At 39.9% G+C, this 12,764-nt stretch overlaps 1 protein-coding gene across 5 annotated transcripts in view; it reads right to left on the minus strand.

Annotated features, from left to right (window-relative positions):
* The window catches only part of FGD4 (FYVE, RhoGEF and PH domain containing 4), a 206,326-nt gene that overhangs the window by 12,046 nt on the left and 181,516 nt on the right, over positions 1 to 12,764 (minus strand). For 4 of the 5 annotated variants that reach the window (XM_058558530.1, XM_058558533.1, XM_058558531.1 and 1 more), the window contains 4 exons: positions 7,615 to 7,787; positions 3,423 to 3,453; positions 3,112 to 3,204; positions 2,394 to 2,519 (listed from right to left, as the gene is read on the minus strand). In XM_058558530.1, coding sequence (XP_058414513.1) covers positions 2,394 to 2,519; positions 3,112 to 3,204; positions 3,423 to 3,453; positions 7,615 to 7,787 — 423 coding nt within the window. Of the gene's footprint in view, positions 1 to 1,950; positions 2,303 to 2,393; positions 2,520 to 3,111; positions 3,205 to 3,422; positions 3,454 to 7,614; positions 7,788 to 12,764 lie in introns of all 5 variants that reach the window. The other variant, XR_009222557.1, reaches the window with a different exon arrangement.

Genomic DNA, 12,764 nt, shown 5'->3' on the forward strand with positions numbered 1-12,764 from the left:
ACTCATATGTGGAAGACAAACAAACACATGGACAAAGATAACAGATTAGTGGTTACCAGAGGGGAAGGGGGTTGGGGAATGGGCATAAGGGGTAAAGGGGCACATATATATGGTGACTAACAAATAATAATGTACAATTGAAATTTCACAATGTTATCAACTATTACGACCTCCACTAAAAATAATTATCTTTTTGCTTCTAGAAGCATATTTTCTCCCAATTTATAGGGGACAAACTGTATTTAAGAAATATAAATATTAGTAAATTTTTTGGGTTAGGTTCACAGTATGTAAAATTCATGATAAAAAAACTTGTTCATTGTTTTCTTATAATTACAATGAAATTACTCTAGGAAAACACCAACGCATAAAGATGCATGCACCTCTGTGTTCATTGCAGCGTTATTCACAATAGCCAAGACTTGGAAGCAACCTAAGTGCCCATCAAGGGACGTATGGATAAAGAAGATGTGGTACATATACACAATGGAATACTACTCAGACATAAGAAACGATGAAATCCAGCCATTTGTGACAACATGGATGGACATTGAGGGTATTATGCAAAGTGAAATAAGTCAGAGGGAGAAGGTCAAATACTGTATGATTTCCTTCATTAAGTAGTAGATAATAACAACAATAAACAAACACATACAGACAGACATTGGATTGGTGGTTACCAGAGGGGAAGGGGGGAGGGGGGAGGGTGAAAGGGATAATTCAGCACATGTGTGTGGTGATGGGTTGTAATTAGTATTTGGGTGGTGAACATGATGTAATCTAGGCAGAAATGGAGGTATAATGATGTACACCTGAAATTTATACAATGTTATAAACCAATGTTACTGCAATAAACAAAAAATTAAAAAAAAAAAAGAAATTAGGATTTAGAAATTAGACATGTCTGTATCTGCAAATTTATATCAACTAATATCTCATTTATTTTCAAATCATATAGTATTTTGATAACCCACAAACACGTTTGTTTGCTTACTGAAGGCACGTATGTCAATACCTGAAATATTTCAAGCAAAGTCAATGATAAATTTAAAAAAGTCTTACCCTGAGGAAAAAAAAATGTTTGCTATCAATTTTAATTTTTCCTAAGTCAAAACTTAGGAAAAGAGGAAGAATAAATCTGTAGTGTGGGAATAATCTAAAAGAACTATCAACAAGAATTGTTGCACTTAAAGCATATTAATAATATGTTAGATCATGACAGCAAAGGCCCACCCGTCTCTCTGTTTACTCATTGCTTTTTAGAACAAAGTATATAATCTTCAACTTGGTTTACAAGGCCCTCCAAAACCTGCTACTACCTCTCTCCAGCTTCATTTCATGCTTTGTTCCTCCTCACTCTTTCCATATGAAACAACCAATCACTGAAAACCTGTCATCGGCCTTCTCTAGCTTGAGTTGCTCAATTTTGTTAGAGAAACATCACAGCCATTAAACGGACTAGGGTGTCCCTTTTAAATTTATAACCATAAACCTCTAATGGCACCTAGCAGTCCACCTTTGTTTCTCTGGTAGGCTCACTTCTCCCTGCCCAGAGACAACTATTTCATACTTTGCCCTCTTTCTCGAATCTCCACACCCCTCTTCCCTCCCCCTTCATTTTCAGCTGATGACTTGGCCTCATACTTAATGAAAATATGGATATCGTCAGACCTCAATTCTCTCATTTCCCACCACCAAATCAAAAACACGCCCACATTTGCATCCATCTTTTCTTTTTTTCTTTCTGTCACAACAGAGGAAGTTTTCCTGTCCCCATCAAAAGCCTGGACTTCCACTTATGCTACAGGTTCCACCTGTTTTCTCAAAGACATCAACTCCTTTGGTTATTTCTCTCTCTTCCTATTTCTTACACCACACTTCTCCTTACTAATTGTGCTCCAGCCACATGACCTCTCGGCAGTCTCAAGAATAGACCAAGCTCTTGCTCACCTCAGGGCTTTTGACACACACACTCTCACTGCTTGAACGCTCTTCCCGCCTCCATTCTCATGGTTAGCTCTTCCTCCCTTTTTAGGCATCAGTTTAAATATCAACCCTTCAGATAAGTCTTCATTTTTCTAAGTAAAATTGGCTCCAAATCCTTCTCCATTACCATTACTCTCCATTTTAACTTCTTGATTACTTCCTTCTTGCATTTATAGTAATTTGAATTGCTTATTTGTCTATTTACTTGAGTCTGGTCTGTTTTCTCTCTTAGAATGTAAGCTACGTGAAGCCGGGTATCATTTTGCTTGCCATTTTTTCTCCAGGACCCAGCACAGTGTTCTTCACATAGCTGTCACTAAAACAAGTTTATCAGTTAAATGATTTTGATGATTTTACAACACTCATCTAGTTACTAGCAACCTTAATGACCAAGAAATCTCACTTACATGTCCACATGCTCGACAATGATGCCTTCTTCTTGTCAGTGCATTGAAAGGCTCTTTGCATTTCATACACATTGTTACTTCGTTATCTCGGATCCATCGTGGGGCTCTTTTCCCTAGTTCAGCAGTCTAACAAAGGAAAGAGAGATTCAATTTTATTTATTTATTTATTTATTTAATTTTTTTTGTGAGGAAGATCAGCCCTGAGCTAACATCCGATGCCAATCCTCCTTTTTTTGCCGAGGAAGATTGGCCCTGGGCTAACATCTGTGCCCATCTTCCTCTACTTTATATGGGACGCCACCACAGCACGGCTTGACAAGCGGTGCATCGGTGTGCACCCAGGATCCAAACCTGTGAACCCCAGGCCGCCAAAGCAGAGCACGCACTTAACCGCTGCGCCACCAGGCCAGCCCGAGATTCAATTTTAATAGAAAAAAATCTGTCATTTCCTTTTATCTATTTACTTATTTTTTTTTAAGAAAGCACTTTAACAACATTGCTCATACCATGTTCTGAAACCCAAGACCCAGGAAAAGAAATAAAAGGTTCAAAGAAGTTTAAGCAGTTCAAAAGGCACTCACTATTGTATTCATCTAAGAAGGAATGAGATTCTGCCTAAATAGCCAGTGCTGGCATTGCAAAGGAAAAAGCATAGATAACAAAATGACTAGATAGATCTTCTGCAACTGCAAAGAGAAAAGAATTTAATCCAACTTACAGAAACTTCTGAGTGAATGTCATTATCCTTTGCAATTGCATTTCGGAAGGTTTCATACCTCTGATGGAAAGCATCAATAGTCTCTTGCAGAGCCTAAAATATAAATGAAATTCAAAGCATACATTAAAAGTATCACATGCAAATTAATGAAAATACTTTATTAAACAAATATCTATGATGGGAATCACCTTAAAAATTAAATGATGTTGTTTTGATGACTACAATATGTGCACAATACGACAATATGGGTACATTTGTGTACACATACAGAGTTACCAAAAAACAAAAATGGAAATAGAAATCACATTTACCTTTATCCATTCTTCTTTGTCTTGCTCAGAACTGAAACAAAACAAAATTAAAGTGAATACAGAGAACATTAATGAGTTACACCTGGTAAAAAGCTATGCTTTAATGTTGTTCTAACTTTCTGGAAAATTCAGGGATTTCCAGGAAGGAGTTACAATCAAAATTAAACAGAATCTCTGGCAATTGAACAAACAAATTCTTAAACAGAGTTTTAGACCATCCACTTACTTGGGTACACATAATTTTTGGTGGGGAGAGTTAAGTTTAGCTTCCATTAATATTACTACCCTGACATTAAGTTTAAAAGCCATCATCTTGTTGCATACATCAGCTAACTCTAGATCTAACATTATACTGGATATATAACTAGTCTTCTAATTCACCTTTACGAAAACACACGAGGCATTTAAAGGCTACTAGTCACAGGCCATCTTAGAAAGGATTACAATTATCCTCAAGAATCTAAAATATCTTTGTAGGGCCTTAGGGAGCTATTTAACATTTCCTTTGGTAAACAATTTAATTTTATTTTGCTAGGAGGCTTCAGGCAATACCATACCTAACCCATTATAAAGCAAAACAAAAATTTTAAATGCCTCTAGGAAGAAAGTTTCACAGATTAATGGACCCCAGTATTTAATAATTTTCTGTTGGGAAACAATTTCCTTCACTATAGTCAAGTCTCCTATTTTCCTGTTGAGGCAAATTTTCTTTATTTCATCTCCTTTGCAGGTAGTAAAACCGGGGGCCAACTTGCTTTAACTATACTCACTTAGTTGTCTGTTTACAAAAGTAGTTAGATAAGGCATTACTAAAGCCCACCCTATAGATAACATCTCTGACACTTGGGTCACCATGCTAACAAGTGGGGTGCTCAAGTTTTTCAGAAACTGAGAGTCAACTCTGTCCAGTTCAGGGAGGTTAAGACCACCAACTCATCAACTGGGCCTGTGCGGATGACTGATAAATGACCCTTTGATGTCAGGGAGCTAAAAACTCCACCCTCAAATCATGGGAGCACCGCCATTTTGTGAACATATGTCCTACGAAGAGCCATGAAGCTGGACTACACTTGCACAGATCATCAACCACCTCACTTTTCCTTACCTCCAATCATCTATCCCCACACTTCAGACTATGTTATCCCCCACCCCATAAATATCCCTGAGTCCCCATTTTTGGGAAGGCAGATCTGAGATTGATTCTCCTGCCTCTTCGCTCGGCTGCCTTATGATTAAAACCCTTTCTCTGCTGCAACCTTGTCCTTTCAGAGACTGGCTTCTTATGCAACGGGCAAAAATGAACCTGGTGGGCCGGCCCCGTGGCTTAGCGGTTAAGTGCGCGCACTGTGCTGCTGGCGGTCCGGGTTCGGATCCCGGGCGCGCACCAACGCACCGCTTCTCCGGCCATGCTGAGGCCGCGTCCCACATACAGCAACTAGAAGGATGTGCAGCTATGACATACAACTATCTACTGGGGCTTTGGGGGAAAAAATAAATAAATAAAAATCTTTAAAAAAAAAAAAAATGAACCTGGTTCAGTAACAGTAGCTTACATAGCTGGCTGCTGTCATATACTATATTAGGAAATTCCCCTTTGGACTCTGGACTAAGTAAAATCTCCAAATTGAGGGATTTTGAAGAGTGTCAAAAAGTGGGTTCTGTTTGTCTGCATGTGTTTGGTAGCTAGGACTAAGTTTGCACTCCAGCCTGAATGTCACATGCCTCGGTCCCACAGGCATCACTGCATGAGTCTGGCAGGAGGTTTGCTCCTGTGACACCATCCATCTTTCCAGCAAATCTATTATTGAGCGCCATGATGTGCCAGGAATGCTGCTGGAATCTGTGCCTTTCAAATGGAAGATTCTGCTTATTGTTCACCTGGGGATCCTTGGGCCAAGAACCTTGGTGGCGGGTGCTTCAATCTTGCCCCGCAAAAAAGATTTCTCCCTACTACTATGCCCTGCCCCCACAAAATCAGCTCTATTGCCCTGGAGCATAGTTATTTGTTAGCTGCTTTTAGCCTTTTAAATGCAAAGAAACTTGAGTCTTAATGCTTGTGGTTTCACTTTCTCAGTCATGGCATATGTTTTTATTCGTTTGTTTAATTTACTCATTATTATATTTTTATATCCATTTAGCAATAGAAAAACCATTGAATAAAAACTATATAAAACTAAATACTTTATATTCTTTTGAATATGGAAGAGGAAGAGGTCAGTCTTGAGGCTGACTCATTTAGCAAGAAAAGCAGAACCCTTTTTTCCCAGTTAGGCTTCAGAAGTGAATTTTCTTTAAATATCTCCAAATATATAACCAATTTGGGGTTCCATGCAATCCCTCTGACACTCTAACTTTCTGGGACCTTCAGTGTTTGTCTCCATTCTTGAGAGAGTCATTATGGACTAGATGAAAAGTAATCACTTAATTCAGATCTTCAACTCACCATATAATCATAAATATAACTAGAGCCATGAGATTAGGGGAATAAGAAATTTAAGAAAAAATGACTGTGTTTTCGATACTAATCAGAATGTATCCAGTACTGCATATTGTAACTCTACAAAGTGATGACTGCCTGTACTTAAGAATATTCCTTGTGAATCAGCCCCATCCTGAATAAAAACAGCCCAACTTGCTAATGGAGGGCATTTAGGCAATCCAAGAAACCTTGGTAATCTCTCTTCTGCTGGGCAGACACCTCTGGAGTTTGCAGATTTGGAAGTACACTGATATTTCAGAGCCAGCAGCACCTTCATTCTTCTGCAATGAAGACTTCTGTAATGATCAAAACTATTGATGAGTCCTCCCTGTGGCCAGGGCCAATCCCTCAGTGAGTCAACCACTGAGTGAGGACGCAGGTCAGGAGCCTCCAAGCACAGCACCATATATTCTTCTCTTGGGTTTGATGGCTGGGGCCCAAATCCCACCATCATAAGGTAAGAAAACTGTGACATTCAAAGTCAAGTCCTCCACCATTTTAACTCATGCTTGAAACTCCTTCTAATCCTCAGAGAAGTCCCCTGGCAGTTCCCTAAGTAATGCCAGGGTTAGTATATTTTTTTCTGTGGGAAATCAAAGAACTAGCTGGCCATTTCTTCAAACTTTCTCAGCTTGCCACATCTTCCATAACTGTAATTTCACCAATTCCCTGAATCCCTGGGCAGATTCCTACTAAAATGATTTGTCTTTTGAAAGTCTGAAGTTTAAGCTCTTATGCAGTTACTAAGTACAGGATGCAGGATGAATTCACCTGAGCAACCAGAACCAATGCTATTGGTGCAAAGGAACAGAAGGACTCTCTGATTCTGCACAGATTCTAGGGTATCAGAGCCATCAGAGCTGGGATTGGTACTTAACCCTCTGATCAGTGATCTTCTGGAGTATCCCAATTTTCACCATGCTAGGGCTTTATAGAATAAATAGATGACAGTCTCCTAAAGCAGATATTTCAAAACCTGACAGCACTCTGTCTTCCCGAGTCTCACACATGAGGTAGCTGTGATCTACTGCAGTGGTGCTCAGGTATTTTTCTTTCCAAACATGGTTATGCTAGGAGGATGGATGCTGTACCTTGAGCCTTTTCTCTCCCACTCAGTAAAGCACATAAGAACAGCCACCCCTTCCAGAAGTCCTGGTTGCTGGAGGCCACTACAGTTCCAAATGGCCCCCTTCACGTATCCTCCAACTACAGCAGGAAAATCATCACCTTTTCCACCCTGCATCCTCCGAACATTCTCTCCATCAAAATGCCAAGTATCATGAAAGCAGAGCCTCTGAAGGACTGATAGTTAAACCTTCAATATTTAGCATGGAATAATAAACATCTTTAATATTTATGCACTAAAAGGGAGGATGGAGGGAGGAAGGGTTAGGGGAGAATCTTTACCTACAAGACTTAAAACTCTGGCTTGAATGCAACAACTTCATTCTCTGAGCACCTTGTAAATCTGAAGAGTCAATTTAATTTACTGAATGCTTACTGTCTGAAAACCAGTATCCTAGGCATCATGGATGAATCAAAAGAGAAGGCATGATTCGTGCCTATCAAGAGCTTACATCTCTCCATTTATGTCCAACCAGAGTCATCCTAGACGTCTGTAGCATCTACTTGGGAAAGATGCTCAGAATTATTCTGTCCTATGATTCATTCTGATGCTTTCGGAAAGCTGTGTGATAGGAATGGTTCTCTTACCTGGCTTGCAGTTCCAGTGTTCTCTCTTTCCCAGATACTTGGAAAGTGTGTGGATATTCCTCATTGTGAGTCTCTACGATTTTCATTCCATCGATGCCAACCCTCGTTCGAACTGTGAATTTAGAGCCCACCAAGCTGAATCTTGGCACACAGTACAGCAACATGTTGTTGAACTGCAAGGAGGCACATATCAATAAACAGGAAAACAAAGGAAAGAGAGAAAGGTGACCTACACTGGAAGTAGCCCCAGACAAAAATTTCAAGGAATTTCCAGGGAATGTCATACTTTCTATAAGCAAAATTATTTAAATATTATATTAAGATGTTATGCTTGTATCAAAATTATCATATTTTAGGGGCCGGCCCGGTGGCGCAAGCAGTTAAGTGCGCGTGCTCCGCTGCGGCGGCCCGGGGTTCGCTGGTTCGGATCCCGGGCGCGCACCGACGCACTGCTTGGTAGGCCATGCTGTGGCGGCGTCCCATATAAAGTGGAGGAAGATGGGCACCGACGTTAGCCCAGGGCCATCTTCCTCAGCGAAAAAGAGGAGGATTGGCGGATGTTAGCTCAGGGCTGATCTCCTCACAAAAAAAAAAAAAAAAAAAAAAAAAAAAGAAAAAAAAATTATCATATTTTAATATTTGTAACATATTTCTCTGTCGGTTCGTAAATATTTTGATATTTAAGTAAACCAATCATCATTTTGTACTATCAAGGAAATTTATACAACTAAATTCAGCAACAATTTATTAAGGATCTTCTATATACCAGAAACTTCAGTTCTCAACCATATAAGTTGAAGCCCTTAGATAACAAAATTTCTAATTGTTCTGTCTGAGAGAGCAAGTCTACAATAGCTGTTAGAGGAAAAAAGTAATATTTAGTAATTATTTTTACCAGTGTGTTTAATATTAAGGTAAAAAAAATAGCCATATTATCAGTTTAAGTTTCATTAGAACATACGGGGTTAGCACACTAAACCCTATGTAAAAAACTAAGTCACTGTTTCATATTGGCCCACATCTTGCTTAAGAATTTATTATGTATGAATTAACAGAAAAGTCATCTATTTTAGCAAAGGAAAAGTCGTCTACTTTAGCAAAGAGACTTGAAAGATCTTTTTTTACAAAACCTACCTTTAAATTGAAAGACTTTATTTTGAAACTGGATCAAATTATGTGTAGTGCCTCATTTCTCATCAACAAAGAACAGCCCCTGCTAATGAGGACCAAGCAACGATTTGGGGGAGGGCATTTAATTCACTTTTTTTTTTTTTTTTTTTTTGTGAGGAGGACCAGCCCTGAGCTAACATCCGTGCTAATCCTCCTCTTTTTGCTGAGGAAGACCGGCTCTGAGCTAACATCTATTGCCAATCCTTCTCCTTTTTCTTCCCCAAAGCCCCAGTAGATAGTTGTGTGTCATAGTTGCACATCCTTCTAGTTGATGTATGTGGGACGCGGCCTCAGCATGGCCAGAGCAGCAGTGCGTTGGTGCGCGCCTGGGATCCAAACCCGGGCCACCAGTAGGGGAGCGCGCGCACTTAACCACTAAGCCACGGGGCCGGCCCTAATTCACTTTTGAAATATATTAAAATGTGCAAAAGGATGAAAGTCTAAATATTTGGGTTAATTTGTAGGCAGATTCCTAAAGAAGGTCCACACTTATCTTCCTATTTCATATTTATGGTTTCTAGGGTGACATATATTTTTCTACAGGAGCAACTGGGGACTTAAACCCGTATGTGCTATGTAACCCTGCATATCTCAGGATCATTATCTGTAAAAGTCACGGGTTGTTTAGAGAATTAAATGAGGAAAAATGTCCTGTTCTCCCAGGTCCTCTCACGCCGGTTGATGGATATTTAAAACATTTCAACATGTTCATGTGACACTGTCCATTGTACTCATTCTGAAAGCCAATTTCTCACCACTTGTTCCTCATACACTATTTTGCAGCTTTCTGTAACCAGTCTCATAAATTTCATTTCCACATTGGATAATGTAAAAATAAAAGGGCACTAAATACATTTCATCAGATATATCTCAGCACCACATTTCACATTTACATTTCTAGAAGAGGACACTAATAACCTATGCCTTATCATTAACTGTCCACTGTATTCTAAGTATGGCAAGAGCAGTACATGGGATTTAGAGATTTGAAAACACTCTGAAAGGTTCTCATCACCATCCCAGCTTGATTAAGGCAACAGCTTGCCTGCTAACTGTTCGTGTTAACTTTTCTTGCTCTCTTCTATCAATGCCTTCTCAGGAGGGGATTTGATCAAGGCTGTGAATGGTACAGCAGGATCTGCAGCACCGCCACCAAAATGGACAGGGCTCACGCTTTCAAGACAGCAACAACCACTCAATTTTTCTGCAAACTGAGTGACAAATGTAATGTTATGGCATAAAATTTCGGAGTTCTCCAATACTTGTACTTAAGTTTACTTTATAAAGTTTTAAGCAGTCTTGTTATTTTATTGAAACACACGCCCATGAATATGGAAGTTCTCAGCATTTGCTTTTTGCAGTTATTCTTATACAAGATGACAGACTATCTTATAATGATATGTTTCTCTTTCCCTTTCATGCTTTCAGGATTACATTTCCCTTATTATATTCTCCCCAAGTGTGACTTCACATTCTAAATGGTCAGTAACTATATATTAACCTTCCATAACTCAGATCACAATCTAATGCTAGTCAATAAATACCTTTTTCTTCTTCCCAGAGGTGAAGGTGAGAGCTCTTGAAGGATATGAAAGATTGCTTACAAAGAAGTAGATGCCATGTACGTAAAAGAATTAGGTAGCGTGAACCTTGCTCCTGTGGCAAAAGCCACCATCACCTTCCCTTTGGGTTTCTGCTGGGACTTAAAGAGGAAGTTACAGTAACTGTAGCAGCGAGTAGACTGACTTTCCCTGTCAGTGCAGGAGATCTCTTTTGTTCATGCCCACAGCTCAGAAGTAGTTATTGACCAAGCAATCTCTGTTCAGCAAGGCGAACTCCAGAAGTGCTTGGCTGTGCCAAAACCCAGAAGCCAGTCTCAATTTTATTAAAAGCATAGGGACATTCCCCCTTCTTTTTTTTTTTTTTTTTAATAATTATTTATTTATTTATTTATTTTTCCCCCAAAGCCCCAGTAGATAGTTATATGTCATAGTTGCACATCCTTCTAGCTGCTGTATGTGGGACGCGGCCTCAGCATGGCTGGAGAAGCAGTGTGTCGGTGCGCGCCCGGCGCCTGGGCCGCCAGCATCAGAGTGCGTGCACTTAACCGCTAAGCCACGGGGCCGGCCCCACATTCCCCCTTCTTGATCTCCAGTGTTCCTCAACTATTTATTTCAAGTCTCTTAAAAATGTTTTTGACTGAAATAATTCATGTCATGTCTCACCAGTGACAGTTTCATTAAAGTTTGTTTTAGAAGGTAAAAGTACATTATTGGACAAGTTTCCAGTGCCTGGTCTGTATTCAAAGTTTAAATAAGTCAACAGAAAAAAACCTAAATCTGTCAAGCTACAAGGAAATACGGAACAGAACTCCAAAGGGCCAAGAATAAAACCTCACCTCTTGGGTCATTCTATGGGACATTTTTTTTTTGGTAAACTTTCAGATGTCAGGTGTGGTTATTTACTTAGTCAACAGAGCACCCTACATTAATATAAAAAAGTATGGTATGGAGGCAAGCAAACACGCAAACACGTGAAGATCATTTGAAAGCCGAAACCAGATTCTAAATATAATTTGGCTTTTCAGACAAGTGTAATATCTCCAGAGTAGGAAATAGAAAACTAGCCCTCATTTTCTTTTCAGAGAGGAATCAAAATAAAAATGGTACTTCTGAAGTTTCTACACATAAAAAAACAAGATGCTCTACGGGAATAAAAGTGCGTTGGTGAGAGGAGAGATTCTGTGACAAGTACAGTACTGGAGGGGGAGGATTAAAAGAATGAACACCACAGGAAATGGTTCTCAGATGGTGTTCAGAAGTCGCATGTGGCTTTCCTAAAATTCCTGTCATATGACTCCACTCTCCTGGGAGGCAATGGCGTGATATGTTTGATAGCTTATAATAACTAAAACCAGATGGGTCCTCTCCTCAAAGTTACTACTGCTGTATTCCCCCCAAGGTTCTTTGCCACCTGTCCTCCAAATAGCTGCTTAATTTGGCTCTGCATCAAGGTATTCAACCTAAAACTATTTCCAGAACAATTCTCAAATGTGAAAATTAAACCAAGACAGTTGGTTAGACAGAGCTAAACGTTTAACTATAGAAACTAACACTAATGCGGAAGAGGGGAAAGAAATACTACCTAAGCACCTAAAGGTAGAGACAAGGGTAAGATATTGACTCCCAGGCATTTTGACCAGAAATGTGTATTAAATGTCTTCTTTTCTTTGGTGAGGAAGATTGGCCCAGAGGTCACATCTGTTGCCAATCCTCCTCTTTTTGCTTGAGGAAGATTGTCGCTGAGCTAACTATCTGTGCCAGTCTTCCTCTATTTTGTATGTGGGATGCCACCACAGCGTGGCATGATGAGCAGTGTAGGTCCACGCCCAGGATCCAAAACCACGAAACCCCACACTGCTGAAGCAGAGCACGCAAACTTAACTACTATACCACCGGGCCAGCCCCTAAATATGTCTTTTAATCTGTGTTTTTGATATTTTGATATCTTGGGGCCTTGCTGACACTGGAAGGACTGACCCTCAGGGTTAATCAATTCCTAGAGATAGTAAATGACTCACTTGCAAGCATGCCTTTCATATGGAAACCAACCAATCCAGAACCCACACCCCAACCACCTCCTTTATTGAGCTCTTATACTCTGGGCCTGTATTCCCCTGCCCTACAACCCCTTTGCCCCAGAACCTGATGAAATTATTTAATCTAGTGAATCCTAAATCTATTTACCCTGCCTTGCCCATTCCTTCTGGCAGAAACCAAAATAAAGGCTCTTGTCCACATTTTCTGCTTGCTCCCTCTGCCTCCTGATCCTGGCGCTTTCTTGTACAGCCCCCGTGATGTGGCACGCCCCCTTCTTTTCGGATCTGTGAGTATAACTGTCTTTTCAATGGCAAGCGTCTCCTGATCTGGTGGCTTCACCATACCTGAATAACAAAACCTACATTTCAAAACAAATAGACC

This window comes from Diceros bicornis, chromosome 17, assembly GCF_020826845.1.
Source record: "Diceros bicornis minor isolate mBicDic1 chromosome 17, mDicBic1.mat.cur, whole genome shotgun sequence".
Lineage (NCBI taxonomy): Eukaryota > Metazoa > Chordata > Mammalia > Perissodactyla > Rhinocerotidae > Diceros > Diceros bicornis.